The sequence below is a fragment of the Hypomesus transpacificus genome, chromosome 19 (genome assembly GCF_021917145.1).
Source record: "Hypomesus transpacificus isolate Combined female chromosome 19, fHypTra1, whole genome shotgun sequence".
In the NCBI taxonomy this organism is placed as follows: Eukaryota; Metazoa; Chordata; class Actinopteri; order Osmeriformes; family Osmeridae; genus Hypomesus; species Hypomesus transpacificus.
This window is the reverse complement of record NC_061078.1, coordinates 11,939,645-11,967,267: the sequence shown is the minus strand read 5'-3', so window position 1 is coordinate 11,967,267 and position 27,623 is coordinate 11,939,645. Positions and strand designations below refer to the sequence as shown.

The 27,623-nt window shown below is 42.4% G+C and overlaps 2 protein-coding genes and 1 long non-coding RNA gene across 5 annotated transcripts in view; all 3 read right to left on the bottom strand.

Moving 5' to 3' along the window:
* The window catches only part of kifc3 (kinesin family member C3), an 82,588-nt gene extending 76,621 nt beyond the window's left edge, over positions 1-5,967 (bottom strand). For 2 of the 3 annotated variants that reach the window (XM_047042638.1, XM_047042636.1), the window contains exon 1: positions 5,500-5,967. The gene's annotated coding sequence lies outside the window, so the exon portion shown is untranslated. The remainder of the gene's footprint in view (positions 1-5,499) is intronic. The other variant, XM_047042640.1, reaches the window with a different exon arrangement.
* Positions 5,968-11,903: 5,936 nt separating this feature from the next.
* Positions 11,904-24,401, bottom strand: cngb1a (cyclic nucleotide gated channel subunit beta 1a). The gene is made up of 14 exons (XM_047042842.1): positions 24,332-24,401; positions 23,843-24,051; positions 23,661-23,711; positions 18,137-18,223; positions 17,949-18,013; positions 17,704-17,826; positions 17,451-17,592; positions 16,962-17,121; positions 16,760-16,857; positions 16,561-16,644; positions 14,769-14,887; positions 14,515-14,661; positions 13,692-13,881; positions 11,904-13,507 (listed from the first exon to the last, which is right to left on the bottom strand). Exons 1-14 carry the CDS (start codon positions 24,375-24,377, stop codon positions 13,268-13,270), a joined length of 1,761 nt encoding a protein of 586 aa, XP_046898798.1. The 5' UTR covers positions 24,378-24,401; the 3' UTR covers positions 11,904-13,267.
* Positions 24,402-24,685: 284 nt separating this feature from the next.
* On the bottom strand, positions 24,686-25,579 carry LOC124482310. The gene is made up of 3 exons (XR_006957729.1): positions 25,538-25,579; positions 25,100-25,222; positions 24,686-24,817 (listed from the first exon to the last, which is right to left on the bottom strand). It is a non-coding gene; the product is annotated as an uncharacterized LOC124482310 (long non-coding RNA).
* Positions 25,580-27,623: the final 2,044 nt, after the last annotated feature.

The following is a 27,623-nucleotide window of genomic DNA, read 5'->3' as shown; positions in this document are numbered from 1 at the left end:
ACAGACAGCTCACCTATTTGGTTCCCCAGGGATCATGGAGCATGAGGAGGATGAGAAGCCTACTCAGCCCTACCATAACAAAATAAACAATATCGCTGCAAGCAGAAATGGCGGATTTTTCCTCAAATGTGCAAAATATTGACAAATTTAGATGTTAGAAGACTACATTTAAGAGCCGACAAAGGAATCGTAAAAGCACATCAATTTGCAGAATTCTAAATATCTGCATGCATCAGGATTTGAACCACCAGCCTCAGAATTACAGATGATACGCTTTAGCAAACTGAGCATCTTTATGCTTGGAAAGTGAGTGAGTACACTGGGTGACTAACGTGAATGGTACTATGCAGTGTACAACGCCACAATGTCATTTAAAATACAACTTTTACACACATGATGAAAGAAATCTGATACTCTGGCTGGTGCTATGTAGCATGATCTCACTTACAAACACAAACAGTTCTTGCTCTTTTTGTGTAGTAATCGCCTCAGTGAAACATTGCCTTTACTATGACTATTTTCAGCTATATGTGACGGTATGCAACGGACGTAGCCACGCTCCGTCACTACAAGGCGTCGCTCGCCACTCACTGGGCTCGAACGCGCGACCACTACCAGCTACGCCAAAGAAAAGCTAGCTATTCGTTGACACGGGTAGCCCATTACATACCTGAGGAGTGAGTTTCACAGGTTCACACCCGTTACATTCACCCCTCTGAAATTCACTCCGGCGGTAAGCTAGTGCTAACCTCGTGAATCCGGGTCACGGCACCAATGTGACGGTATGCAACGGACGTGGCCACGCTCCGTCACTACAAGGCGTCGCTCGACACTCGCTGGGCTCGAACGCACAACCTCTGACTTGCCAAGCGCGACCACTACCAGCTACGCCAAAGAAAAGCTAGCTATTCGTTGACGCGGGTAGCCCATTACATACCTGAGGAGTGAGTTTCACAGGTTCACACCCGTTACATTCACCCCTCTGAAATTCACTCCGGCGGTAAGCTAGTGCTAACCTCGTGAATCCGGGTCACGGCACCAATGTGACAGTATGCAACGGACGTGGCCACGCTCCGTCACTACAAGGCGTCGCTCGACACTTGCTGGGCTCGAACGCATGACCTCTGACTTGTTAAGCGCGACCACTACCAGCTACGCCAAAGAAAAGCTATTCGTTGACGCGGGTAGCCCATTACATACCTGAGGAGTGAGTTTCACAGGTTCACACCCGTTACATATACTATAGGTAGCTGGCTTCCTTTGCAGTGGCTTACAGTCTCGCTAAATAGATAATCAGTTTCATGACGGGCTCGATGGCTTTAGCTGAATTATAACCTCTGACCTTGCTCTTCACAGGACACTTTATCCTTATCCTAGTGAGCTGTTTACATTGCTGGGAATTCTTTCATTCAGATATTGTAAAAATAATAATATAGCCCTTGCTCCTATGGCTAGTAATGTCAGATTTGGCTATAGGGGTGGAAGTAAAGAATTATAACTACTCACGTTACTGGAACTAAGTAGTTTTTTCGGGTACGTTGTACTAGTATATCTTTAAGTCTGTAATTGTATTTGTACTTAAGCTAAGTAATATACTTTGTTACTTTTAAAATCACAATTTGTTACTCAGTAGCCTAGCCTACTATTTGAATTAATATTAAAACATTTGACCAGTATTTCAGTAGCCAATAAAGATATCCGATCGTAAATTATTAACCAATTAAAACCCTGATATTTGGACTGAAATAAAGTCCCTGATGCAGCAGATTTCAGAGAGAGTTTATCGTAATAATCGCACAGTTAATTTAGGGACAGCACTGAAGGTTTGGAGAAGCAAACCAACCAACCACATGATGGAAATTAAATGACAGCCACCATGAACTCATTGAAAATTACAAAGAAATACCGGCTGACGAGTGCCCATGGCCACGCCTGGAGGAGTTGTTCACGTAGGTTACAGAGACTTTTTTTGTAAGTAACTATTTTCTGTATGGATCTCCAATTGTATTAAAAGGTTTTTTGAAAATTCTTTAAATATCACCAGCTAAAAAGTTACGTGTACTCCAAGTAGTTTTTGAGAAGAGTATTTTGTACTTTTACTTGTGATATCTGAGCAATGTAACAGTACCATTTTCAGGACTCTTTCCACCACTGGATTTGGCCCAAATTGAAACAGCGGTAATTCAGTAATTTGACATATCAAGATGAAATGTTGCATAGTACTTCAGAGTGATGTAGCCTGTTAGGTCTGAAAAACCATAAGTCAAAATGACATTTGATTTATTGACATTTAGTCATTTAGCAGATGCTCTTATCCAGAGCGACTAAAGGCCGTTATATGGTACTCCGTACTTCACAATTACGGACACATGGGAAGGGCCTACACATAGATGGAACGCCCTGGAACGCCCTCTCCGTCGTCTCCGGGGCCCTCGGAGAGCTCTCCCGTGCACCGTTGAAAATCCTGTCGATCCGTCATGCCGTGCTGTACAGCGACGGATACCCCTTGGCCGTGATTGGTCCGCTACGAGATCATTTCCAAACAACATAATTTCCGGAATCTCACATTTCTGTACCTCGCGTTTCCTGTTTCATTCCCTATATCACAATACCGCCATGTTTAAAATCCACAAAAAAAACCTAAGAAGATGGAGATCACCAACACCGAAGAGCGCATTGCTGAAGAGGTACGCAAATATCCTCCCCTCTTCAACACATCGATAAAAGACTATAAAGATGCGCGAATGACAGCCAATTTGTGGCGATCAATATCTGCAGCGGTAGAGCTGGACCCTAAAGACTGCGCAACGTGATGGAGGAGGTTGCGGGATAAGTTTGTGAGGGCCAAGAGGACTTTTAAAAACAGAAGGGGCGATGCAGGAGGGAAGAAGATGCCTGCCATGCCTGCGTTTTCTCTAAGGTCGTCTTCTTGAAAGACGTCTGTGATGAGAACTTCTTGGAGAGAAAGTTTATTGTGAGCTAGTTTATGCTCTACTCTAGCGAATTCAGAAACGTGAGTTTGTTGTCTGTGCACTGACTGCCACAGTTTAGTGACCTAGAGTAGTTCATCGTATTTTTGACTGTACATACAGTTTGTATGGATCTTTTTGTTTCCAATTATATCAGTCTTTTTGTTTATCATTTTTCGCATTGGATTATACACTTGGTGGCGGAGAAATGAATTCACAAAACCAGCGCCTTTTCTATATTGTATCGTCTCGTCACATGATCAAATAGAGACTTGCCATTGCACAACAACATACATATTACCCAGCAATCATCATTGCTAATCACAAAAATACCAAAGAAAATAAGAACGTATTCATTTCATGGAATCGTTTTTTAATAGTTTCTATAGTGTATATAAGATAAGTATATCATTTTGTTATAGAGTGCTACTATTTCCCCCACAAATAATACCTACCATGATAGAGATAAGTTTGCTCTTTCAGGTGGTTATATAGCATTAGACACAGTCTTTAATATAATATTATGTGACTGCACCTGCTGCACTCATCGTCTGACTAGTGACAGCTGGTAGGAGGGTCACACGTGTGATGAGAGGTGGGAGATAAACAACGACGATTCATAACTTACAAAGACGCAACAAAGCAACGTGTTTTCGACAAAAAAAACGCTTCTCCACCTACTGTTCTGGCGGTGAATTGTTTACAGCACCCCCAGCCTTCGGAGAACCATAAAGGCAACAGAAATGCTAATTAATCCGTCCTATCCGGCGGCCCGCCCATCCGTAACGGGGTCTGAGTACCATACTGGCACCTTTACAGTAAGTACAGGGACATTCTCCCCGAGGCAAGTAGGGTGAAGTGCCTTGCCCAAGTCATTTGACACGGCCGGGAATTGAACCAACAACCTTCTGATTAATAGCCCGACTCCCAAACCACTCAGCCATCTGACCCCCATGTGACACATAGATGTTGAAGCAATGTGGACATTTACATAAATACACTTCTGTCAGTACTTTTGTATATAATCCCTCATTACGCCATAGAAAGACTTGTATTCTACATACGTACTGAATTTCAAGTCAATTGGACTTACGGTTCAAGAGAAGACGTTTTTGTAGGGTTTTCCCAAAATACCACTATACAGTCAAATCCATAAGTCTGACTTTATGGGTCCTAGATACCTTTTTGTTCCCCATGAGAAATGAGAAATTACTTTTGGGCATGGCCTATGGTCAAATGTGGGCCAGTCTTGGTCTGGTGGCTAGTCATGGCCGGTTGTATCAATGTGCCAAATTTAAAAAGATTTTCAGTTTGAGTTATTGGGCCAAATAGGTTGCTAGAATAATACAAATAGGCATGCTATCAGTTACAATAGGTTACAATCCGAATAAAACCCGAGACGTTAGATGGAAATCAGTCAGCTACCAGTAAAGGGAATCTTCATCGCAGTCTTCATGGTTGCTCAAATGTTATTTCGGTATAGGATGTGACTCAAGAGTTGGACAACTCATCATTTATAAAGTAACTTGTTTCTGTGAGCCCACCCAGTCAAGAACATTGCCCTTCCGTGTGCCAGAAGCTTGTATTATGAGATTTTACAAGAGGAGTATTGAGTCAGCATCCCACTGTCAGACAGAAAGTATCCCCTTTCCTCATACAAAGCATGTTATGTTTGCATCTGAAACCTTTTGACTAAGGTGGATGTAAACAAAGTCAAAGTGGTGTCACAGGTCTCAGATCATAAAAATCTTGCATCAAAACAGAGAAATGTTCTGTTCCGCTAGTGACTCCAGAATGCTGTGCCAGGGGTGATGTGTGAGGAGAAGAGGAGCTGGAGGGGACTGGATGGTATGGGCCTCTAAAATGTATGGTCTGTATCTGTGTGAAAGCGCTGGTATGTCCAATACAAACACAGCATGCTTTAAAAACAAAGGCCTCATCTGGCCTTTCCTGTCAAAAAACTGACACCCACAATTAATGGTGTTGCTGGTGGTGAATCAAAAATAGAAAATGTGGGTGTCTCCTGGGAGACACCTAAACAGTTAAATAGCTTTGCTAGCAAGTGAAACCAAAAGAAAAGCAATGAAAACAAATGCAGTCAAAGCACTTGAAAACGACTCGCGACGTTGGTCGCGTGCGCATCCAAGGTGAAATCCCAGTTTGAGTCGTGTCAGAGCGCGCTCTCATACCTTTCACAGACAGCTCAAATAAAAACGCTGATAAAACACCTTTCAGACACAAGAGGGAACGGTTCGACACGCTTGGAGAATGCCAGTATTGTGAAAAGCACAGCAGTGAATTGGTTCTGCACATGTTGTCAATTTCACTGTTTTGGGAAAATCGATTATAACTGGTGAAGCACTCACCACCAATGGGACTATCATAACCCTGCAAAATGCCACTCCAATGACTACAGAGTACCAAACACCTGTTTAATATTTAAAAGCTATTGAAATAACTAATATTACGTACAAATTAATAATACCAGACAAAACGCAAAAAAACAGGAAATGCGAAGAAATGCACTTACCGCTAGGTTGCACGCGACCACCGGATAACACTTGTTTAAAAGTTTATTACTAGGAAATATGATATTTACTTGAAATAAAAATGAATAAAATTGGTTGCGTAGTAGACTTGAAAGTTAATCTGTCCAGGTTTGAAAATAACAAAAAGCTGCGTTGAAATATTTTCACCGAAGAAGGGTCAAGTCTCTTTTAGGCAGTGACTCAAGGCTTCACCAGCTGACTACACTTTGAGAGACCGTGACGTAAGCGTTTCCAGAAGAAAGACACTATGCCATTTTTAAAATGTATAACCACTACTTGGGGATGGCCGAATTAATTTAACTTACTTTACGTTTAGCATGTAACAAAATATGAAAAGCAGTCGGGGCAGAAATATAAGTTGTTCCTTCCGATTTCCCGCCGGTACGCTGTCAAGTTCACTTTCGTAATCTCCATTTAGTTGGTTGCTCTGTGTGAGAGCGGGTCTTGCCAGCATTGCATAATATACTCCCATAATGGATGCATGACTGCAAACTGACAGCCGGCTCAATACCTGTAGGCTATATTATAGCCTATATAGTAATGGTAATTCAAGACTCACTCTCTTCCTTTCTTTTTGTCAACCATCCCTCCAACAAACTCACATCAATAACCCAATTTTTATTCACAATAAACCAAACATAATTTCACACATTGATGTGAACATTTCAACAACCACATAGTTAGGCTTTTGCAAGATGTGCTACACGTGTCTTCATACTGGTTTTGTGTGTTCAGGCTATGTACACATTGTTCAGCTCTGCATTTGCTAAAGTATTTGGTAATGGTTTAAAATTCAGAACTGTTCTCAGTTCATCGGTATCAGTGATGGGGTAGTTACTCAGAAAAAGTAACTAGTTACAAGTTACTAGTTACTTCTGAAAATTGTAACTGGATTACTTTACTAGTTACTGGATTTGAAAAGTAACTTCACTATTAGTTACTTTACTTTCAAATGTTTTAAGCAAATGTCCAAATTTACCGCAAAGATACATGGACAAACATCATGGCCCTTTCAACACTTTATATTTGAATTAAGCAATAAGGTACGAGAGGCAGTACTTTATCGTCAATAATGTACGGGTTCCAGGGTGTTGTTAGGCCCGAAGCGCAGCGGACACATAGTGTATTGTAATTGTAAACATGTAAAACAAAATGGCATATAAAACTCAGCCATTCACTTTAACGAATATTAAGCCTGTCCACACTATCTGACCAAAGAAATATGCCTCACTTTCAAATCTCATTGAGTTGACAGCAGTTGAAAGACACCTCTCGCCTGGACATAAAGTGCATTTTACTGTAATGTTTTTGTCCTTTTGAGCAATAAAGTTAAAATAATGAGAATATTGCCACTGGCTGAACCCTCCTGTCTCCGTCTCATCCATTTTCCCGCTTCCCTACTTCCCTTCCCTACTTCTAAAAAGCGCTGTTTGCTTACTTTACTATATAATTTAACTTAGTCTTTCCTTAAAAATGTGTTGAAGAAAGGGTTTTAGTCAGCCTCTTCACTAACGGAAAGACTAAGTTAAATTATAAAGTAAAGTAAGCAAACAGCGCTTGATCGGCATGACTGACATCAACGCAGCAAACCACGAGAAGCTGGAATGTCCGACTTCACAGAGCCGTTTTCAACTCCTCCCCGACTGCAAGCGGCTACTCTCGCCAGTCGTTTCATGCAGCCGCAGTCCATGTCGAACGCACCTAATAGACTTCATGCAGCGCAGGCGTCGTCTGCAGCCGCCTGCAGCCCGGCTGACTTGAAGCAGCCAATGGCATTCTCAAATTCAAGGCAGCCGCCTGCAGCCGGCTGTGGCGCTGCATGAAGTCAGCCCATGTCGAATGCGCCTAATGTCTACGCACCAGCAGCTACGTCACTCAAATCGGTCTCTGTGGCAACGGTGCCCAGACAAGCAAGCACACAGGCAAGCATGCAAGCGCCACTAAAAGAGAACTTTTCGGACCGGCAAAAATGGCTTGGGTAACGCAGGAAAGCGCGTTCCTGAGGTCTAGTAAAGTAGTGTAGTTACCAATATTTTGAGTGTAATGAGTTACTTTACTTCGTTACCTATAATAGTAATATCGTTACTGTAATAGAGATCCCTCTAGAGATAGACTGAGAAGCTCGGTCATCCGGGAGGGGCTCAGAGTAGAACCGCTGCTCCTCCGCGTCGAGAGGAGCCAGCTGAGGTGGCTCGGGCATCTGATTAGGATGCCTCCTGGACGCCTCCCTGGTGAGGTGTTCCGGGCACGTCCCACTGGGAAGAAGCCCCGGGGCCCCGGGGAAGACCCAGGACACGCTGGAGGGACTATGTCTCTCGGCTGGCCTGGGAACGCCTCGGGGTCCCCCAGGAAGAGCTGGTGGAAGTGGCTGGGGGGAGGGAAGTCTGGGCCTCCCTGCTTAGGTCGCTGTCCCCGCGACCTGATCCCCGGACAAGCGGCAGATGACGGACGGACGGTTACTGTAATCCGTTACTTTGTAACTCGTTACCCCCAACACTGATCGGTATCCATTTCATACATTTAATAAATGTTTGGACTGGCACATCCACAACAGAAGTCTCGTAAAAACAAACAGCACATGCTGAGTTATTGACCATTAGGCCTATATTGAATAATGTGTTTATCTTTGTCGTTACAGCATTGTCTCTGTGTGTGCTTTTGTGTGGTTGTTGTGTTCTAATGTGTATATCCACTTTTACCTGTGTCTACTGTATATGCTACTTGTTGCTGTTTGGAAGTATGGGGAAACACGTACAAAACCAACACTGAACCTGTATTCATCCTTCAAAAGAGAGCTCTAAGAATTGTAAAAAAAACACTTGTAGAGCACCAACTACTCCACTGTTTATTAAATTAAAAGCACAAAAATTCAGAGATATTGTTGACTTCAAAACTTCAAAACACAAATTATGTACAAAATACCTAATCAACAGCTATCGAACAGTATTCAAGGATTGTTTCAAATGAGAGAGAGCAAATATCACTTAAGAGGAACTTTTGTATTTGAAAAGAAACGTATGAGAACAAATTCTAAATATCACTGCATCACAACCAAAGTAGTTAATGTATGGAACAGTTGCAGTAAAGAGATGAAATCATGTACAACAATGAGTAATTTTAAAAGACTATTTAAACTCAATATATTAAATGGATACGAAAAGGACTCGAGGTGATAGTATTGTATACAGGTTGCTTGGTGTACATATTAAGTCTACTATGGAGGTGTTATTATTAGATTTGCTGTAGATAGATGGAAAGGAAGAAGATAGATGGAAAAGAAAGAAGAAAAAATTTGAATGTGTATGCATGTATGTATGCATCTGTATCTATGTGAATACATGGGTTTATGTGAACAGTAGGTTGGTAGATTTACGGTGTATGTAAAGATGTATGTATAAGAGAAGCATTAAATTGCTTCGTATTGAACTAAAGGATGAAAATAGAGAAAAGGGGTAGGACGTTGTAGGTTTGTTATGAACTTCTTCCTTCTCCTTTTTGAACATGGGAATTTCTCATTTGAATTACTTACAATTATTCATGACCTTATTAAGCTGTCATTTTAATTTTATATATGTATGCATGTCTGTGTATATATGTATATATTTATTTTATTTTATATGTTCAAATAATTTAAACTTACTTGTGTTTTTCTTATTGCCATTACCCGATCAGGGGCCCGTTCTCCGTACGTCGCTTATTACATCCAAGATCAAATGACACATCCAAGATGACATCATCTTGCTAATCATGATCTGGCTAATTCGGTTTTTCGAACACCTATGTTGTTAATAATTAGTATAGCTGGATTGAGTTATGCGTTGGTCTAAAAGGCAGTTTGTATCGATAACATTTACATTTAGTTATTTATAGAAATAGAAAGCTTGATCAGCAACGCTGCTATTGGCTGCTCACATAAGTCTGTGGCTGCTCATCATGGCCAAAAAGAGCGCCCCGTTTTTTCCGCATCAGAGCCAACAAAGCAACAGCTTGATCGAAGGTTACTCCGAATTTGAAGATTTAATCAGAACGCCAGGGAACACCTCAAAGTCTGCAAAATCCAAGAAAGAGGGCTGGCAAAAAGTAATAGACAAAATTAAATGTATAGTAGACTAGTGACCATGTTAGATGTTTTATCGATTATTACAGTAGGCTATGCTTATGTTTTTGTATTTACATACTTTGTTTATCATCTTGAATGTCATATAATGTGGTTTCAACACATTTATGATATAAATGACACCCTCACTAAAAAAACGATAGGCTAGGCTATTTCTCAAAAAATATTGGCAGTAGCATATCGCGCTGTGCTCAAGGATCTATCTATCACGCAATGAGCAATTAATTTGGTTTCATGTTTAATTCTGCTAATTATTCTTGCACCTTCTGCAACAGGGTTGTCTGAAAAAAGGGACCATTGACTTATATATTAATAGACACAGCTACTTCTGTCTTCCAAGATGGCATCCCCATTCATTTCTATGAAAAGTGCTCAGTGGCGCAGTGAGGAAGGGGGGGCGCGAAACTGGACTGCACCATCTTTCCACTTCCGACTCTTCCGGTTTAGCGTTAAACCATAGGCTTATATATTAATGGACACAGCTTCTTCTGTCTTCCAAGATGGCGTCCCCATTCATTTCTATGAAAAGTGCTCAGTGGCGCAGTGAGGCAAGCGAGAGCGCGAAACTGGACTGCGCCATCTTTCCATTTCCTACTCTTCCGGTTAAGCGTTAAACAGTGGGTGTGTTCGACATGGACAGCGGCTGCATGAAGCGAGAGTAGCCGCTTGTAGTGGGGGAGGAGTTGAAAACGGCTCTGTGAAGTCGGACATTCCAGCTTCCCGTGGTTTGTGCGTTGACGTCAGTCATGGCCGATCAAGCGCTGTTTGCTTACTTGACTTCATTTATAATTAAACTTAGTCTTTCGGTTAGTGAAGAGGCGGACTAAAACCCTTTTTCAACACATTTTTAATTCAATTAAACAGTTTGGTCTGGATTTGAGCGTTGGCAAAACTGAAGGTGTCAGAATAATTTCAAAACACGCGTCAAAGTTGTCGTGTGTGAGTCTGGCCAATCATGAAATCGCTGTGTCATCATTAGAACCTGTGCAGTTGCTCTTGAGAAAATGCGCTCGGCAACACAACCGGCAGTGGCTATAGGGCTAAATATAGGGCTATTCTAGATGGAACTCATCACATATGTTGCTTTTTTCTTTGTGATATGAGTATGATTTCCAACGCATTGTATCGGATTAAATAAACTGTTAACATGAACAGCTCCGTCGTTGTTCTCGCCAGGCAAAGAAAGCTTAATAGTTATTTTGGTAACAGAAATCTTCCTTAATGCAGACTTACCATAGCTTACTGTCAACTTTATATTCAAACAAAATGCCACGAAATTCACACTGCCTTCAATTTAACTAGCCTTCAAGTTACTTTTCTCCAATTTAATCAGTAGAGAAATGTGCCCTGTGTTTTATATGTTCATCCTACAAAACCAAACGCCTATTAATGGATATAACGTGATCTAACAAGACTTGGTAATAATGTAATAAATAAAAGCTTGAGAACTGTGTCTAAAATATACTTTATTGAACATTTGCCTTTGACAGGGGCTTATTCACAGAACCATATAGGCTACAAGACGTTTCCATCAGATGTAAGTGGGGGTTAAACATAGTCACCGAGGACCTTCATTGTCCCAGAAAAGCAGTCTGGCTTGATGACACCATCAAAAAAAGAATAATGGGTGTGTTTAACAAAAGCTTTTGAAGGCAAGACTAATATTATTTAAATATATATCATTTCCGATTGTGTTTAACAGTTAAAGTATTATCTTTGCTCCAGATAGACATGTCAACAACTATGCTCGCGCTTAACATAATATATTTGCCATCATGTCATGAACGTTTTTACGAAAAATCAAATCTGTTTTAAAATAAAGGGAATAAACTATATTAACAACATTTCATGTATGTGTGACAATCGAGCTAAACTTGCAACAACAAGGCAGGCAACTCAAGCCATTTCTCCCTGTGCTCATTCAATGTTTATGGCTCATTCTGCTCAATGTAAATCGGCTATCGGCCGATGTGAAATTTTGTGCTTGTGCCCTGTTAGTATCCGTGAGCACATTTGCAGGCAACTTTTATTGACGTAGGCAAATAAATGGACTGCTAGTTTACCCATTTCGGATTGGTTTCCAAAAACAAAAATCAGGAAAAATTCTTCTATGAAAAAGCTAGTAGTATGAGCCAAGTTTGAGAATCGAACAAAAAATATTGGGGGAGATAGTTTTGTAAATGTTGACTGGAGTTAATAGAATAAAAACGACCGGAAGAGTCGGGAACCTAACCGTAGATGCAATACCACCTACATCCACCGGGGCAGTTGCTTCAAGCCGAGGTGCCAGGGGTGGGGGTCTGGGGCTTGCTTGAAACGGACAAGCCATGTCTGTGACAGACTTCCTGTATCACCTCTGCTAGCGACATACCCAGAACGGGCCCCAGCTGTCTCAATCTGGAATAGTGGCCGTGTCATTTTACTTGTCTATGCCTTTGTGTTTCTTGTTTTATGTTTTTGTTATTCTTGTAACTTATCTACTGTTTTAAGCCACCGACCTGCAGATGAAAATGAGCCTGTATGGCTAAATCTGGCACATTTAGATGTTGAACGCTATGCTCATGTTGATTAATGTGCGTTGTCCCTATAAATAAAGAAATCAAAGAAAATTATAGTTAACTTCGATAAACAACTAGTGATCACCTTAATGGCTGGTTCAGGTCTTAGACAGATAGTAGGCTGTATACCAGCATAACAACCACTCATCCACACACAAGCCAACTGCTCACATCACCTAAAATATTGCTATGGCCAGCTCCTAGACAGGTCAGCGATAAGAGCTTGTTCCACATAGTTACAAAAAGCAATTCTCGCCTTTTTATTTTACCTTTTCGTCTGTAACCAAAATGGACACAATGAAATTGTCCTTTGACTCCCCACATACACCACACACACAACCATGCAGTGCATATACTCGTAGTAATAGTAATAGTAATTATTAAAACCTATTATATAACACCTCCTGTAGCGCCAGACATACCAACTATCGACGCAGTATACAGCACAATAGAAACCAGTTCAGACTACAAACAAAACTAAACTCAGTAGAGAAAAGTTTACAATCTTTACCTTGATAACGTGACAATGTTCATGATTCATTATATCAGCAAATGCAGCTACAGTGATTTGTAACAGGTTGTTTACCATTTCCTTCCGACAAAAAGATAAAAGTAATGTTAATGTCTAGATATGCAAAAACACTCATGTTTTGTAAATGATTAAATGCTATACCTACTTGTCAGTGTTTACTATAGGAACCAACTACAGAACTGCCTCATGAAAAGTATACTGGTATAGCTAAGGCCATAGAAACTCTTACACTATAACTTGGGGCAGAATGACAGGGGAGCTGTGAAAAACATTAAGGGGAAATACAATGATGTAATGTGGGTAAGGGGGTTGATCAAACAGACTGCTTCATGACCAAAAAAGACCATTCTCCTGTGTAACCCCACACCCATTTTAATATTATTAGTGTGGCGATTGGTTGTTTTTTGTTTTATTTTGTTTTGGCTCTGAGGGCTGAGTAATCGTAGGGATCACTCCATGTTAGGGACATAAAGGTAGAGCTGAGATATGTCATTGTAATCCAGTTCTCACTGTCATCCTTTTCTCTCTTTTCTCAGTCTCCTTCAGTGACCGTCTTCATCTTTCTCCTTATCACCGCTTTCTTCGTCCTGTCCCTGCTCTACAGACAACATCTCCTCACCATCATGACGGGGAGTCATTCGAATGATCATGCTGCTGTCGGTCACCTCAGAAATTGTGTCGTTGTTGTCCACAATCCTGGAAAGAGGGGGGATGGGAGAGCGGCGGTGCCTTGGAGAGGGAGGGGGAATGGGGGAATAGGGGGCTTCGAGGGTTTGAGAGTCCTGAGGGTACAGTTTAAGAATGGAAAAGTTGGAGAGACAGTGTTTGGTGAGGAAAAGGAGGTAGCAAAAAAAAAAAGGTGAAGCCAGTTAGTCAGTCAGTGGCCGCTGCACCATCAATACTACAGCCATTTAACATGTTTTGAAATGTAATCTATCAGGGGTCTACTGTACTGTTGGGATTTACCTCACGTGCTGTGTCAGAACCTTTCTGGCCCTTTAGCTTGGCAAAGGTCCCCCCCTTCATGCCTGCAACTTCTGTAACCACCAGGGCAGCCTTGTACAGTTTGGGTGTCTCTGGTCTGATAGGGATAACCTGTGCAGACTCCTTCTCTCCTTCTTTCACCTCTGGCTTCTTATCCTTTGTTAGCATTTTCCTAGAAGAGGATGTGAGGGGGTAGGTTTTTGTCAAATACTCAGACAAAGCTGTCCTACATGATGCATGTTGTAAACACATCCCTTGCCACAACTAAAGGTCAATTCTGGAACAAATTATTTTGAGACTGAAGGTCCCTGCATGCAATAGCACACAGACACATACACACTCTGGCAACATATCCATGCTGATGAGTTAAATTGAGGGCACAAGTAAAAGGCAGGACGATCATGTTACTCTGGTTAGCAGACCTTATTCCCTTCTAACTTCTATCTGCCTGCCACATATCTCAGTCAACGACTAATTCAACTCAATTGGAAGCTTCAGGTTCCTAAAATAGAGAATGATAGGGGGACAGAGAGATAAAAAGAGAGAGGAGATACAGTGCACAGTAAGACAAAATGTTGCCCAAGGCTGCTGGCCTGCCACATCTTGTGGGAGACCAGACATCTGGGCCTATGATAAAAAGCGCTATCGAGGCAGTATTGTGAATGTAGTTTGTATTCATTGTGTATGTCTGTGTCCATTTCCAGCCCTCAGCCCCTCTAGCACAGCCATGGTTCCCACCCATCCCCCACCCTCTCCACTGGCCAAGCCCAGCAAGGCAGGGTTAGGGAGGATGGCTCCCCCTCACTTGGCCTTCTTGCGGAGGATTTTCTGGGACTCTGGGTAGTGCACAAGGATATCTGCCAAGTCTTTCTTGTCCAGAATGAAGAGATTTGCAAATCCATGAGCCTTCACGTTTGCTGTACGTCTATTCCCTCCACCCCCAGCCAGCAAGCTATCCAATGAAAGAACACATGTTACAACAGCATTCACTGCAAAAAACAAGTTTTTTGTATTTTTTATTAAATAGGTTTAGAAACATTTGGTGTATGAAGATGTCACCTGATCTCTCCAAACACAGAGCCAGCCCTGAGCGTCACAAACACAGTGGTCCCATCAGGCCCTCCGACCACCTGTACCTCCCCTTGCTTGATTATGTACATCTCTCTGCCGATCTCCCCCTGACACACAAGACAGGGCTGAGAGTTACACGCACACACACAAACACACCCACACACAAACACACACACATACTGTTTACTGTTGCAACCCTAGTGCCAGCAGGGAGCTGGAAGAGCAGAACCATGGAAGCTCCAGAGGGATGGAGGTTTCAAGATGAGACAGCACCCTAGGGCTGGTGATTCACCGCTGCTATAGACCAATTATCACCCAAAGTCACACAACTGTCAAGCAGGCTCAACTGCGCATGTGGGTTGCAAAAGACGAACTTCTCCCCGTTCTATTACTCTTGGAGTGTTGTTCAGGTCATCATATATCTCTGGCCACTGGATTGCAGGGCTTGATATTAACTTTTTGAGGCTCTTGGCCTTTGGACAAATACATTTACGTTCACTTGTCTATGCACAAAAGTCACTTGACCCCGATACCCTTAAATAAATAGCCTGTCCAAGTGATCGGGCAAAACTAGCCTGGCTAACGGAGGTCGCTTTCTCAGGCAAATGACGAATGAAACAGACAGGTTAAAGAAATCCGAAATTCTGGCTATCTTCACCAGACTCGTTAGGCAGTCCTCCCTGACGTTTCTGGTGTAGAATGGAGTGAAATACAACATTGTGCACACTGCCAGTGAGCGAGTCTGACTGAGGCTAACGTCAAAACAGTGTAACTGGGATGTAGTCTCACTCAGATTGCCAGTTTAAACAAATCAGTAAAATAATCGGACCAGCTGACTAAAAGCAGAATTCCCATATCTCTTGAAAGCTGCCCTGCTCGACTTTTTAAATGTAGAATTGACTGTAAAAGTGTTAAATTATGAACTTTGTGACATGACGTAAAGACATGGTTGCCGCTCGACTATGCGGTGTGTACCGGGCGACATTCTCACTCAAATTTCAAGACTTTCATGGCCCAAATCAAAATTCTGATGCGACAGATCATTGGGTAATCGCTTTCTCTCCTGTAGGCATGTCCTCCTTGACGCTTTAGGTCTTTTTAAATCTAACTATTTGTATTATCCGTGTGGTCCTTTTGCCATGCTATCCTTTCCCAGTTTTCTGCAGCCACAGTGCGCGCGCATCCCGATTGTTTACAAACAAATAATTGGTCTATTATCCAGCAAGTTGGGAAGCAAACCATTGTTCTTTAACTTTTTGTTGAATCTTTAACGATTCTGCAAAAAATTCTGCAGTCCAGAATTGTTGTTACAACTTCGAACAACATGCACAAAACAGCTACAGAGTTTACATTTCCTCATGCAGATAGAATATTACACTATAGAGAATATGATAACCTACAATACAATCTGTATGAGGGTACTTCAGACACAAACCCTACCTGTCCTAGTACCTTGGCGGCATTCATACGGTACACATTTCTTCAAAAGTCAACACTTTTGCAGAGATTTATTGGCCCAGGATTAATGACTTTAGTTGTGCAAGAGTATTTATATATAAAATACGTTTTGGTGTTCAGTTTAAATAAATAACCTTTTTTATTTTAAGTACTGCACTTATGCCTCCTTTTGAATTGTTTTATTATCAGTTTCATCTCTGACTCTCCTGGGCTGGCACAGTAGACTCACATACATACAGACACACAAACATACAGTATATGTATCATACCTTTTTGCCACAGTACATTCACACACAGACAAGCAAACATATGCATATCATACCTTTTTACAGACAAAGTCTCCTGGCAGGTAAACAACAGACTTCAGTCTTTTCAGCATGTCAAATATCATCTGTCTGTCACAGCCCTGTAATTGAGTTTTGAGAGAAATATATACCAGAAATGAATATTGCCATGACAGTAACTTTGTTCAGTTAGTCATTGTTGTACTGCTTTGCTTTTGTCCATTCCTTGAGTCTGACCTGAAACAGGGCCACTTTACTGACAATGCTGTAATTGACATCCACTGCTATGTCCAGACGCATTTTGTCAGGTAGCTGGATCAACAGCTCTTGCTCATCTGTACACATTATAAAGCATGATACCACCATGCAGAACAGTTAATGCTGCGAAGCTGACTATAATGTAATGCTCATTGAAAAAATGTCTAACAACATCTCTTACCTAGCATGCCTTGGATCTTCCAGGTGTAGTCATACCAGGTCTTCACCCGGTTCTGGACTTCTTTGGGGATGCGGTAGGAGGTCATGTACTTGGTGGTGCTGTCCATGCAGGACCGGTAGTAGTTCTCCCCTGCTGTGGCAGCTCCGACTACATCTCTCATCTACAGAACCACAGAACAACGGAATCACCAGCCCAAAAGTCACATCATGGGCCAGCACCTGGGACCAAGTTCTAGTCCCAACAGTATGATATTGATCTGAAAACTTCTTTAATAATGTTTGTATGTTGGATATATTTCTGTACTGTATGTTTTGAATGTTAACACACTATATTTTGCGTACAAGCACACGTACAACACACATACATCTCAGGGGAAACAAGTGCTTTTACTATGAATTAAAATAACTTGCCTAAATAAAGTGAAAACAAAAAATGTATTTGATATAAAAAACTGAAATATGAATAAAATAAGATTAAGGTGCCACTGACTTGACCGATCATAATAGAGAATGCGAAGACACCAACAAAGTAGTTGAGTAACTGGAAACAGATTTCAAAGACTGTGGTAGGGTCTGGCAGACCACCAATAGTGATCAGGGTCTTCACAGCAAAGTAGTAGCAGCGTATATAACTGTAAAACACACACACACACACTGAATTTCAGAACTGTATGAGCTGCCGATGATTACATAAAATCCGCTGAATGTTAATTATAAGATTTTGATTGGTTTAGTATCCTGACCTGTTCCCTTTGCCATCATACACCCATTTGGTGGAGCCCAATCCTTCGTAGTCCGATCCCCAGTAAAACAGACAAGCATTAATATGCAGAGAATAGAGTAGGTAAGCAGTGGTACGGATCACCCTGGAAGAGACATTCACTGTGAGCAACGGCGCCCCATGCTGGTGAGTACACATGCATACTATACAGTGTGACATGCAGGCATTAGGTTTAAGAAAATTGTGAACTTCTGAAAGTGTAGTTACCTGTAGATGTAGGCTTTACTCATCACTGCTTCCAGGCGGTCGTTGAATTCAAAGAACGCCATGTACTAGAAGAAAATTAAATGAATATTATTCTAAATAGAAGATGAAAAAGCAAGATAGAAAAAACAACCATTATGTGTGCATGTGTGTGTGTGTATGTATGTGTGTGTGTGTTACTAATTAATTACCTTTAATAAGCGTGGAAATCTCAGCAGGGAGTTGACTCCAGTTTTTATGTAAAATATCTCCAAAGGTAACAGACTGATTATATCCATCTAAAGCAACATGCAAAATATTATCAGTATCTGACATCTGGGGGGTATTCCAGGTAGTGGGTTTAGTGAAAACTTTGAGTTGGTTAACCCTGAAAAGAGGCATACTCCGGGTTTTCCGTTCCAGAAAGAGAGATAACGAAAACCTTTGGTCAGTGTCCATGGTAACTTACTCTGTGAACCTAACCTGCTTGCTAGCAGGTTTTCCATGACAAACTCTGCTCTAGCGTTGGCAGACAAGGGATATCCTTTCCTGGTTCAGTTGACTGATCTCAACCTAAATTAAATTTGCTTAGTTATACACCGGGAGAGGATTTTAGCGGAATTTTTAGAGGAAGTTAACGTTACCGTTTCCGTCACAATCTGTGATTTATTTTAGCAACATTCTCAGCCCTTACATCGCAAATGTTACACACTGTGGACATGCACTCAGAACCAACCAAATGCTTTTTGGCACTGAAATAAAGACAAATAATTTAAATTGTATTTGGTCTTCTTCATTGCCTACAAATAGAAATCCAACAATGAGTATTTTTATCGGCTATTGTTCCTACAATTTACATCACCTGTGACCATGCACCCTCCTGTAACTGGTGTTCCAGTAAATCTTTTAAAAGATTAGCCTTTATTTTTCTACCCTAAGTAGGCTTACACTAACCTGGCTCTGCCCTCCTACGTACTTCCGCTCAATTTTCATTTTGCTTCTGTACTAGGTCTGGGAATTCGGCATATAAGTCAGTTTTCTCAAATCAACTTTTTGTAGGTCCAATCAGTGAACAAAGGGAGTGGCTGGGAATAAGCCGGAGTGGGTAATCGGGAGAATTCCCGGTGGGCCGCTTCACTTTTGGGCCGGTCGAGGATTTTTTCTTGTTTTTTTTACATTTGTCTCTATCTTCTCTTAAAGTATACTACACACGTTCCGCATTCTGACACCGCAGCTTCTGCATGGGTTCTTACAACTTGTAGCATGTGAGGAAGTTCTCCCCTTCTGAATAGAGTTGGCTGGCCCATAGCTTGTCTTTTCCAAAATGTTTTCTCAGATAGGCTACCAATAGCTGGGCCGGGCAGCCCTACTGTAATGATAGGCTACGGGTCAGGGAGGATGGGTGGGAGGAAGACGCCAGGAGGGGCACCCTAGAGGAAAAACACAAGTGGCAACTGGTATTGAGAGATATAGGCCTAATAGCATTAGCAACGTAATTGTGTGGCGGCCTGGGGAAACCCTTCACATGGTGAAATTTGACTTTCTGGGTGGTATACATCATTGGAATAACTTTCCTGAATACAAATCACTCGGATATCTTTATCACAACTGAAGTTACATCATTTTAAAGTTGACCTGGGTGACCAAAACCCGACCTATCTACGTCAGATCACAGACTTGCATTCTGTTACTCAGCTGGTACGATGCAAAGACAAAGTAATTATTACATAAAACACTCAGAGACTGCAGGTAGGTCTGTTCTGATATCTGCAAATGATTTAGCTCGTGTAGCTGTTGTTGCTAAATTCAATCAATTCGAGGGGGCGGAGATTCAGCTCCTTCAGACGACACGCCCCCCCAGTCTCAAGCAGAGAAGACTGCTGATTTTCTCACGATTTCAAAGCCTAATTCAACATACTTGTCTGTGTTTTTTCCATTCAAATTTGGATGTGTAGTTAACAACACATTCTGCTGTGGTATGATGAACTTAAAACTCATTTTCAATTCCACTTTACAGGATCTTTAACGCTTGTCAATGGAGTGATCCCAGACCCTCTGTACAAATGAAATGTACGAGGGTCTGGTTAGGACTAGGCTTACACCATATCTTGGTCAGTTTTTGGCACTTTCTTCATTTCATTAGATGCAGTTTGTACAACTCATTTACTTGAATTAATACATGAGATTACATTAAATTTCACAGTTCCACATGCAGAATTCACCTGCCGTTAAATGAACATTGATCCTATCCCCTCCCCTCTCTTTCAAACCATCTCCCTCTCCATCATAACTTTTTCTTCTCCATGTCCTAAACTCCTCCCTTACCTCCGGCACCTTTCCCTCTGCCTTCAAACAGGCCAGAGTTACCCCTCTACTCAAAAAACCCTCCCTTAACCCTGAACTCAGAACTACAGACCGGAATCACTGCTACCTTTCTTCTCAAAAACAATTGAACGTGCTGTATCTACCCAACTGTCAAACTTTCTCTCTCAGAACAACCTGCTTGACCCCAACCAATCGGGCTTCAAGACTGGCCACTCCACAGAGACTGCCCTTCTTTCAGTCACCACTCTCCTCCAGTCTGCCAGAGCGGCTTCCAGGTCATCCGTCATCATTCTGCTGGACCTTTCTGCAGCGTTTGATACGGTTAACCACCAGATCATGCTCTCCAGACTTTCTGAGATGGGCATCACTGGCACTGCACTCCAGTGGATCTCATCCTACCTATCGGGAAGATCCTACCAGGTCACCTGGGGAGGCAAACTGTCAGGCCCTCGCCAGCTCTCCACTGGTGTCCCACAGGGCTCCGTCCTTGGACCCCTGCTCTTCTCTCTGTACACCACCTCACTTGGACCAATCATCACCTCCCATGGCTTCTCCTACCACTGCTACGCTGACGACACGCAGCTGTACATGTCGTTCCCCCCAACCGCTCCGGCGATCTCAGCTACGATTGAGGCCTGCCTCACAGACATCTCCGCCTGGATGACCGAGCACCACCTCCAGCTGAACCTCGCAAAAACAGAACTTCTCATCATCCCGGCTAAACCCTCCATCTCCCACGATCTGTCAATCACCCTGGGATCTGCGACGGTGACCCCTTCATCCTCTGCCAGGAACCTTGGGGTTACCATGGATGACGAGCTACCTGTCTGAGCACTCTACCCAGCTGCTAGTCCAAGCACTGGTCATCTCCAAGTTGGACTACTGCAACTCGCTGCTCGCTGGTCTCCCAGAATGTACAACCAGCCCTCTTCAGAGGATTCAGATCGCAGCGGCCCGCCTGGTCTACAATCTACCCAGACGCTCCCATGTTACCCCGCTCCTCATCTCTCTCCACTGGCTACCCATCAACGGCCGTATCAGATTCAAAACCCTGGTACTGACCTTCCGAGGAGTGAACGGGACTGCACCCAACTACATCAAGTCTCTCCTGCAACCTTACACCCCCACTGGTCACCTACGGTCTTCTTCAGACAACCGCCTGGTGCCAACACAAGCTCTTCTCCTGCCTGGCCCCCCAATGGTGGAACCAGCTCCCCCTCCATCAGGGACACTGACTGTCTCCCCACCTTCAAGAAAAGGCTCAAGACACACTTGTTCCGGGAGTACAACGGCACTTACGAATGCTTGGCTTGACCTGACTTTAGTTTCCTCCAGGATCACAATGACTCTATTGAGTGAGTTGTTGCTCTTGTAGGTTAGTTATAACAAAGTTAATATTAAGTTGCATGCTCTTATGGGTCTTCCCTTTGGCACTTGTTTAGTTTTTTCACAATGTATGCTTCATGTTGTAAAGCTCTCTCTTGGAAGTCGCTTTGGATAAAAGCGTCTGCTAAATGCATAAATGTAAATGTAAACAAATCCTTTCTGTTTCCTCTTCTGAGCCTATGCAGGTCACGTGAAAAATTATCCAAAGATCCGTATCCAAAGACCCAGTCAAAATGAACGAATAATTTCTGTTTTATCTAACTACAAGTACTGAGCCTATGCAGGTCACGTGAAAAAGGATCCAAAGACTCGTACCCGGCAGATGAACGAATCGTTCACCTCCAAACTAGGCCGTAAGGTGAACCCTGTTATCGTTTCATCCCGCTCCACAGTCTGGCATCTACACACTCTTTAGCTCATAAAAAAGAAAGAGTCGTGCTAAGCTACCCCAAAAAAGTTTGTCGCTAAAATTCCAGTCGATTGTCGATGCGTCTATGTTTTATGCAAGACTAGTTTCTTCAGAGTGTAATAGGATTTTGGTGGCACGGTTCGACACGTGATCGTTCTACTAAGGCTGGGTGAAAAATTGATAAAAATAACTATCAAAGTAATGACTTCCCTCGATAAAGATATTGTAACATTAATTCATTTACAATAATATCGATAATGTCGATAAAGAATAATTAGGAACAGCAGTCCATTTAATTTCTGTGATGCAGCAGGAAGTGGCCTAGTAATGGTAGCCTACACTCACTAAAATATACTGAGCCCGTCGAGTGGTGTAGCTAATGTTAACCGCGGATAATTAGTCTTATTGCCGAAAACAGTGGCAGAGATAGCCATGGCGAGGGAGCAACTTCCAATGAAGAAATTATTGATAAAAATAGTTCGTCTTCTTCAGTTATTTGGAAGTTGTTTGTCTTTTTGAAATCCGACAAAGAGCAGAGCAATGTTCGGTGCAAATTGGTGTAGTAAACAAACAGGTGGCTACCAAGTCTGGTAATACGATTAACTGCAAATGTGGACTTCTTGTTGACCTCGACCTACGGTCTCGGTTAACAAATGTTTTAACAAATCTCTGCTTACAAAGGTGTTGGTAGATCTGTCGAAAAGTCCATATTTGTTTTTTTATATAATATAACAACACGTAGGAAAATCCCAAATCAAACACAACGAATCTGGAGCAGATGCCATGTTGTCAACATCTCCAAGGCAACCGCTTGCTAGGTCCGTAAATCTCTCTCTGGAGAGGTCCGCAAACGGTTTTGCGAATTTCTTAGAACGTCTCTGGACCAATAAGAACAGCGTATTGGTCCAATTATAATACTAATATATAAGAAACCTTTTTTACCACCTGAAGCAAAATCACTCGTTAGAACATGCAGAAAGCGTGAGTTTGCACCAAGGTATTGATAGGTAGGTTATGGATAAAAAGCAAGGTTTTAAAAAGCTCAAGTTACTTGACCCCAGGTACGTGCTCCCTGGCCGCAAACATTTCTCTCACACCGCTCTGCCTAAACTTTATGCCGAGTGTAGGGAAAAAGTTGAGCAGGAGACTTATTTAGCTACTAGTACAGATCTGTGGTCTATCGTTTAATTATCGTTATCGAATGTAAATTTACATATCTATATTGATAATTTTTACCCATATCGCCCAGCCCTACGTTCTACACCAATAAGGTAGCTACTTTTTGTCAACATGGATGGATATGGTTGGCAAATAGAGGATGGGACCTTTCACGTCACCTGTATCTCATTATCCTGTATCTCATAATTATGACTTAGTATCTCATAATTTCGATTTAGTATCTCATAATTATGATTTACGTATCTCATAATTTCGATTTAGTATCTAATAATTATGACTTAATTTGTCATCTTTTTTTTTTACTGGCGGAAATCGGCTTCCATATCCCTTAATAGACTGTCCAGTCACAAACATAAACAGTGTAGCCATTGAATATACATCTCATATACATTTGAATGAATGAAATTGAGTATGCATAAATTAAATTGTGACTTTACCTTAAATCTTTCAGTTGTCATGTAATTTTCTCTCATGTCCTTTTTTTCACACTTAAAAGAAAAAGGGTACCATTAGTATAGACCTTCTGTCTTGCTAATTCACCCATGTATTCACATGGGCATAATGGGGTGTCTGTGTGTGTATATATGTCCGTGTGTGTGTTATTATAGTATTCTCTCACCACAATATCTCCTCCACGTACAAACTGTAATCTAGGCTGGAAGACAACAATGTCAAGAATGTAAATGAGGTCACAGGTGTAGTCTATCAGCAGCCACCAGTATATGTTCTCCGAGGTCTGGTATGGGAACGCCCAGCGGACCGGGATCAGCCACACGTTCCAGTTCCACGCCAGCATCACCAAGAACAGCCACATCACATATATTAGGTCTACAGGGACATGAGAGAGACATGACAAACAGACTCAACCGCAAAAATACAGATGTGTTGAATTGTAATGTAGAGGACTTTATTTAGGTACAGGACTAAATGCCCACACAGAGGGTATTGATAGCTTACTAGAGATTATTCTATCAATGGTATCTGTCCCAAAGACAAGTTGAACAAGCCTGAATTATTTTCTTGTTTTATTATTCTTGTTATATTCTTGTATTATTATTTGATTTGGTAAAATGTAATATAATGAGTTTGGGTGCAGTTGATAACTGACCAGTATAGGGATCAATGCTGGAGGGGAAGCGATAGTCTACTATCATGCGGAGCCAGCCAGGGAGAGAGGGCAGATTGGGCAGTTTGTGGATTTTAATGGGGTATCCAAAGAAGTCATAGAACTTCTCCTCCTCCTCTTCCTTTTCCTCCACTGGGGCATCCTTCTCCTCCTTAGGTGGTGGGGGAGGGGGAGGAGGGGGGGCCTTGGCCGGAGCTGTGGCAGATGGAGGAGACATTTTCAAACAAGTGCACAGTGACAGACACATGCTACATATGCATCACAGGTAAAAGGATCTTAAATTTAAGTCATGCGTAAAGGTCAGGTTGAGGTTACTTACAGGCTGTCGGACTTTCGTCATCTGACTCATCCGGGTCAACAAGCCTGTCCTTTTGCCGTTCAGTCCTTTCTTTGAACAGCTTGAGCAGCTCAGCAAGTCTTTCATGGACCACAGCACTGGTATAACTGGCTGCAGACACTGGGCGTAGCCTGCGGTGGCAGATGTTTAGTGGTTGGTCATCAGTATTGCCCTCATTTCCATGGCACAGATCAATCTCTATGCCTTTGTGTGTGTGGTCTTGTTTAACTACCCTTGTGGGAGGGGGGGGGGGTACTGTTAGAATTAGTGTTAGGGTTAAGGTTGGAGTTAGGTTTATTGTTATGGGCTAGGGGTCAGGGGTTGGGGATAGCAAGATTTTGAATGGGAGTGAATCGTCGATTCTCACTAGGTTAGTAAAAAACGTGTGTGTGTGCATGTGTATGTTCACTTACTCTTCTTCTGCCATCAGTAGGTTGGGCAGGCCGGCTGGGGCCTTAACACTGTCCTTCATCTCATCATCGTTCTCATCAGCGGCACCTTCCTCAACTGGGTGGAGCTTAAGTGTGGGCGAGGCACTAAAAGGCAGAGATAAGGAAGGATGAGATGGTGAGGGGAACTGAACAGGGACATTTTAAGAAAATGTACATTTTACTGAACAGGCTCTTTACAAAACAAAAGGAAAATTGTGTCAGTTCTGAAGAGGAAAATGACTGAAATTAAATACAGACACATTAGAGGATAGAGTATGATGAATTCATGGTCAGTTATTCTCTGTTTAGATTAACCATAGAGCATGTAACGATTAATAATAACGAAAACTAGGAAGTGTGCTCTCAGCTGAACTGTGTGGATAAGTCAAGCTGTTCAGACAGTAAAGTGAGGAGCCTTACCTGTGCTTTAAAAGGGTGACAGGAAGCACAGTCAGGGTTTTGGGCTGGGAATCCTGAGGTGTGATGATCTGGGGGATGTTTAGGCTCTTTCCCACCCAAAACTCTTTATCTACATCCTCCACTTTCACAGCTGGAGAAACACTGTTCCCATTTCCATTGCTTGTCCTGTGGCCTCCCTCTGAGGAACACATAGGAATATTCTGGAGATAAACTCTAGAACTCTCTGCAATGACTGTTAAATGTAAACACAGCACAGCAGTTTACCTGAGCAGTGGTCAGATAGCTGTAGCTCTTTATGATGCAGCAGGACTTTGGTGGAGAGCATGATAATAGAGGTATGGTGTGAAGGTAATTGGGTCAGAGGATGGGGTTTGGGGTCAGGGTTCAAGGCTCTGGGGTGAGTGGGGAGGTGGAGGGAGAGGGCAGGGTGGAGAGGGTAAGGGGTCCCAATGACAGAGCAGGGCTTGGTTGGCACTGACTGTTGCTCTGCTACAGTGATTGTAAACTCCATGTCTAGGGCTATCGGTTGGGGTAGGAAGGGGAGGGCTTCAGCTCAAGCATTGGGCTGTTGGGATATTGGATTAAGGCTATTAAGGTGGTTCAGGATGTTAAGGTAGCTGTTTCGCGCCTGCTTGGGAAGATCAGATATCTCCTGGACAAAGAGAGCAAGCTCCTCAGGTAGAGCGGGCATGGAAAACTTAGGGGGCGTGAGGTTGTTGTCACGCAGTAGCTGGCTGAAACTGTCGAGGCACTGAGAGGCATGGGGGATTCGCAGGAGCAGGCTCTTTATTGGAGAACAGATTGAGGGCACTGAACAGAAACATGGCCAGATAATCAATCAGATCAATGCAATCAAGCAAAGCAGGAAATCATATATGGGAAAAAGTCTAATAAACATTCTATCTCTAAAACTGTTTATTGGTTTATTAACAGGCTACAACTCACCTTCACATCCTCCTTCCTCTGCTGGCTCCTCTTCCTAAATGCAAATGTTTTGAAATCAACTTTCACCTTCAATCTGGGCAGAGTTGTCTTTACAAATACCTCATCCATCCATCAACCTGTGATATTTCATAATATGGTTTAACCCCTACTTGAGCAGTGGGTGGAGCTTCTGGATCCTTTGTCTGTGGCTGACTGGTCACTGCCGGAGCAGGCTGAACCTCTGTCGCTGGGGAAGATACTTTTTTGGGCAGTTCTTGGGCAGGCTCTGGTTCTGGAGAGTCCTGCCTTGGGGGAGATTTAGGGCCGCTTTGGTCTGGCAGGGGGCTTTCTTCATCTGACTGGGAGTCAGCCACCAGTTGAGCCCGGGTAGGGCAGGGTAACCCCCCAGCTGGACACACATCCACCAGGCACCTGGGAAGGAGGAGGGGTGGTGGTGGAATGGGGAACGTCAGCGGAACACTTGCCCTCCACAAATGAGAGCAGCCAATGTACACCTCATAGATGGACAGATATAAGATTCTGCATCAAGGTAATGTTTGTGCTTAAAATACAAGTTATAAAACTACGCATCAGAGAAGTTCTAAGAATAAAAGTGTAATTATATACTCAAATATATAATGTACCACATCAGTTGACTCATTACTGAAAACACAATGAAGCAACACAAGGAAACGTGAAAATGTCAAGAGTAAAAGAAGAAAAGACAGAAATTACACATCTCAACATCTCAGCAAAAGACGGACAATCAGACAGATAAATACCAGAAGCAGCAAAAGTCAATTCCCTCAGCTCTTCATAAAATCTATGTGGATTAGTATCGTGGTACTAATGGTTTCCCTCAGACTTAAATTGCATGATATTCCCCAATGCATAACAAGCATATTTTACGGGAAAACAACTAGATATAATACCTCACGTGACCAAATGTGATAACAAAGAAGTTTCTCATTCCTACTGATTTGATTGTTCTGAGGGATAGGGCCAGAGCTATATCTGATGTGTCACTCCTAAAAATAACAAAGGAATAGTCAAGACAAATCCAATAGGAATGTCAGATTGGTGCACATGGAAGGATCTTTGGGATGAGGTTGCCATAGAAACATAGGATTATAGAGACCACCTTTGTCTGTCTAGAGGGTGA

Bases quoted from the DNA above. Each gene is read 5' to 3' on its own strand.
- cngb1a (XM_047042842.1), bottom strand. From the start codon at position 24,377: ATGATAGTAGACTATCGCTTCCCCTCCAGCATTGATCCCTATACTG. The intron at 23,712-23,842 runs GTGAGAGAATAC...TTTTCTTTTAAG, and splicing joins TACGTGGAGGAGATATTGTG to TGTGAAAAAAAGGACATGAG. The intron at 13,882-14,514 runs GTGAGGGGGAGC...ATCCTCTTCTAG, and splicing joins ATCCTCCGCAAGAAGGCCAA to GAAAATGCTAACAAAGGATA.